A 5000-nucleotide genomic window follows, 5' to 3' on the forward strand; every position below is an offset into this window, starting at 1 on the left:
CAGACAGACAGATAGAGAGACAGACAGATAGATAGAGAGACAGACAGATAGATAGAGAGACAGACAGATAGATAGAGAGACAGACAGATAGATAGACTGACAGACAGACAGATAGATGGACGGACAGACAGATAGATAGACAGACGGACGGACGGATGGACAAACAGACAGACAGATAGATAGAGTGACAGACAGACAGATAGACGGATAGACAGACAGACAGACATACAGATAGATAGAGAGACAGACAGATAGATAGACAGACAGATAGATAGATAGATAGAGAGACAGACAGATAGATAGATAGATAGATAGATAGATAGATAGATAGATAGATAGAGAGACAGACAGATAGATAGATAGAGAGACAGACAGATAGATAGAGAGACAGACAGATAGATAGATAGAGAGACAGACAGACAGATAGATAGATAGATAGATAGATAGATAGATAGATAGATAGATAGATAGATAGAGAGACAGACAGATAGATAGATAGAGAGACAGACAGATAGATAGAGAGACAGACAGATAGATAGAGAGACAGACAGACAGATGGACTGACAGACAGACAGACAGACAGACAGACAGACAGATAGAGTGACAGACAGACAGACAGACAGATAGAGAGACAGACAGACAGATAGATAGAGAGACAGACAGATAGATAGAGAGACAGACAGATAGATAGAGAGACAGACAGATAGATAGAGAGACAGACAGATAGATAGAGAGACAGACAGATAGATAGAGAGACAGACAGATAGATAGAGAGACAGACAGATAGATAGACTGACAGACAGATAGAGGGACGGACAGACAGATAGATAGACTGACAGACAGACAGATAGATGGACGGACAGACAGATAGATAGACAGACGGACGGACGGATGGACAAACAGACAGACAGATAGATAGACAGACAGACAGATAGATAGACAGACAGACAGATAGATAGACTGACAGACAGACAGATAGATGGACGGACAGACAGATAGATAGACAGACGGACGGACGGATGGACAAACAGACAGACAGATAGATAGACAGACAGACAGACAGACAGATAGAGAGACAGACAGATAGATAGACAGACAGATAGATAGAGAGACAGACAGATAGATAGAGAGACAGACAGATAGATAGATAGAGAGACAGACAGACAGACAGACAGATAGATAGAGAGACAGACAGATAGATAGACTGACAGACAGACAGACAGACAGATAGATAGACTGACAGACAGACACAGACAGACACAGACAGACAGACACAGACAGACAGACAAATAGACAGACAGATAGATTGACAGATAGATAGACAGACAGATAGATGGACAGATAGACAGACAGTCAGACAGACAGATAGATGAATGAATGGATGGATGGGTGTGTATTATATTCAGCTTTGAACTGCAGGTGTGTCTCTGTGTCTATTCTTGTGTAAAGTCTCTGAGCAAACTTCCTTGTTACTTGGTGAATAAATACTTGGTGTGTGTGTGTGTGTGTGTGTGTGTGTGTGTGTGTGTGTGTGTGTGTGTGTGTGTGTGTGTGTGTGTGTGTGTGTGTGTGTGTGTGTGTGTGTGTGTGTGTCTGTGTGTGTGTGTGATCATAGTTCATCTGACAAATTGCTGAACAGCATTGCACAGATAATGACTCTGGTCTGTGTGTTGATGTTCAGTCTAATGTTGCCTGTCATGCTGTAGTTTTGACTCTTTTGACTCATTGACTAAAGTAGCCATTTTATCAGATAACACAGCTTGTGTTCTTTCCTGCTCGTCTCAGAATGTTGCTGCTTTATGTTCTTAAATAAGCTCTATAACAGTTTTAATGGTCTCTTATACCTTTATTTGCTGTAGAATAATTGCTTTAGAGGAAATGAAGTGGGAAAGCCAGTGAAGAAATTCAACTCTAAATTTGCATGAAAGCTCTAAATCACAAGTTTTACATCTTCTGATGAGATTGTGTCATGTTTAGCTCTGCATGTTGTTGATGTGTGTGTGTGTGTGTGTGACCCTCAGGGCTACACGTCCTTCTGGAACGACAGCATCTCGTCAGGTTTGCGCGGCTGTATCCTGGTGGAGCTGACGCTGAGAGGACGCATTCACCTGGAGCCGCAGAGCTCGCGCCGGAGGAAACTGCTGGACCGCAAGGTGAGCGCAACAGCACTGATGCATTCTGGGAGCAGAGCCGAAGAATGATACAATGTAACGTTCTCTTAACGTTTGAAGAATGATACAATGTAACGTTCTCTTAACGTTTGAAGAATGATACAATTTAACGTTCTCTTAACGTTTGAATAATGATACAATGTAACGTTCTCTTAACGTTTGAAGAATGATACAATGTAACGTTCTCTTAACGTTTGAAGAATGATACAATTTAACGTTCTCTTAACGTTTGAATAATGATACAATGTAACGTTCTCTTAACGTTTGAATAATGATACAATGTAACATTCTCTTAACGTTTGAATAATGATACAATGTAACGTTCTCTTAACGTTTGAAGAATGATACAATGTAACGTTCACTTAACGTTTGAAGAATGATACAATGTAACGTTCTCTTAACGTTTGAAGAATATAATGTAACGTTCACTTAACGTTTGAAGAATGATACAATGTAACGTTCTCTTAACGTTTGAAGAATGATACAATGTAACGTTCTCTTAACGTCTGAAGAATGATACAATGTAACGTTCTCTTAACGTTTGAAGAATGATACAATGTAACGTTCTCTTAACGTTTGAATAATGATACAATGTAACGTTCTCTTAACGTTTGAAGAATGATACAATGTAACGTTCTCTTAACGTTTGAATAATGATACAATTTAACGTTCTCTTAACGTTTGAATAATGATACAATGTAACGTTCTCTTAACGTTTGAATAATGATACAATGTAACGTTCTCTTAACGTTTGAAGAATGATACAATGTAACGTTCTCTTAACGTTTGAATAATGATACAATGTAACGTTCTCTTAACGTTTGAAGAATGATACAAAGTAACGTTCTCTTAACGTTTGAAGAATGATACAATGTAACGTTCTCTTAACGTTTGAAGCATGATACAATGTAACGTTCCCTTAACGTTTGAGGAATGACACAATATAACGTTCCCTTAACGTTTGAAGAATGATATAATGTAACTTTCCCTCAACGTTTGAGGAATGATATAATCTAACGTTCCCTTAACGTTTGAAGAATGATACAATGTAACGTTCCCTTAACGTTTGAGGAATGATACAATGTAACGTTCCCTTAACGTTTGAAGAATGATACAATGTAACGTTCGCTTAACGTTTGAAGAATGATACAATGTAACGTTCCCTTAACGTTTGAAGAATGATACAATGTAACGTTCCCTTAACGTTTGAAGAATGATACAATGTAACGTTCGCTTAACGTTTGAAGAATGATACAATGTAACGTTCCCTTAACGTTTGAAGAATGATATAATGTAACTTTCCCTCAACGTTTGAGGAATGATACAATGTAACGTTCCCTTAACGTTTGAGGAATGATACAATGTAACGTTCCCTTAACGTTTGAAGAATGATACAATGTAACGTTCGCTTAACGTTTGAAGAATGATACAATGTAACGTTCCCTTAACGTTTGAAGAATGATACAATGTAACGTTCGCTTAACGTTTGAAGAATGATACAATTTAACATTCTCTTAACGTTTGAAGAATGATACAATGTAACGTTCTCTTAACGTTTGAAGAATGATACAATTTAACATTCTCTTAACGTTTGAAGAATGATACAATGTAACGTTCGCTTAACGTTTGAAGAATGATACAATGTAACGTTCGCTTAACGTTTGAAGAATGACACATTGTAACGTTCCCTTAATGTTTGAAGAATGATACAATGTAACGTTCTCTTAAAGTCATATCAGGAACGTTATTAAATGACCATGTGGGAACGTTCTGTTAGTGTCCAAATGTCCTCTCTGTAACGTTAGCGTGTGACGATAGAATAACCATTAGTTCAGAGTCTGATGTCATTATAACTACAGGCGGTCCAGCGGCTCAGGTTTAAAGATCTGGCTTGCCTCTTTTCCTTTGGGTTCTCTGAAATCTGAAAAAGAAAGCATGATATTACTTTACAACAAGTTAGTTTGAGAGATTCCCAGGCGCTCGGAAACTCTGGAGCTCACCCTAGCATTGTTGGGGAAGCACACACACACACACACACACACACACACACACACACACACACACACACACACACACACACACACACACACACACACACACACACACTCATAGCCTAGCTCATGTTTCTTCAGTGATATTCTCAGTGTTCAGCAGCTCCAGGAAACATCAATGCAAATACTTCTGTGCTTAAACACACATTCCCAACACACCTTCTCTCTGAGCGGCGGGTGTGACTCCTGCACTGCAGCTTTCATCTGATCGTCTGAGGGCCTGGAGATCATCCCAAACCTGCCCGACCGGACACACTGCTGTTTCAGCATCAGGACGATCACAGCCCGAAAAACTGACCAGAGTTCAGAGGTCAGGACGGAAAGGCCTGGTCTCAACACAATCATCAACCTCTGTAACCCTCTGGGGTTCTTCATTTATGGGGCAAACTCAGGGCCTTCAGGTCAAAAATGACCCCCAGAGGAAATGAATGAGAAATTGGCCAAAATATGAAAATACAGTTTTTTTTCTGCATAAAAACTACAAATCAGCCAGGATGCAGAAAAAAAGACTCAACAGTGAAGATCTCTAAAACATCAAGAGTGCAAAACAGACAAAAAAACTCACACACACACACACACACACACTGATACACACAAAAACACATGCACACACACACACACACACACACACTGATACACACAAAAACACACACACACACACACACACTCACACACTGATACACACAAAAACACATGAGCACACACACACACACACACACACACACACACACACTGATACACACAAAAACACATGCACACACACACACACACTGATACA

General features: G+C 39.4%; 1 protein-coding gene across 1 annotated transcript in view; it reads left to right on the top strand.

Moving 5' to 3' along the window:
• The window catches only part of golph3l (golgi phosphoprotein 3-like), a gene marked incomplete at both ends in the record, with an annotated part of 33358 nt that overhangs the window by 12951 nt on the left and 15407 nt on the right, over positions 1–5000 (top strand). The window contains one exon of the mRNA XM_079828354.1: positions 2022–2153. Coding sequence (XP_079684480.1) covers positions 2022–2153 — 132 coding nt within the window. The remainder of the gene's footprint in view (positions 1–2021; positions 2154–5000) is intronic.

This window comes from Gobio gobio, assembly GCF_949357685.1.
Source record: "Gobio gobio genome assembly, chromosome: 11".
NCBI lineage: Eukaryota > Metazoa > Chordata > Actinopteri > Cypriniformes > Gobionidae > Gobio > Gobio gobio.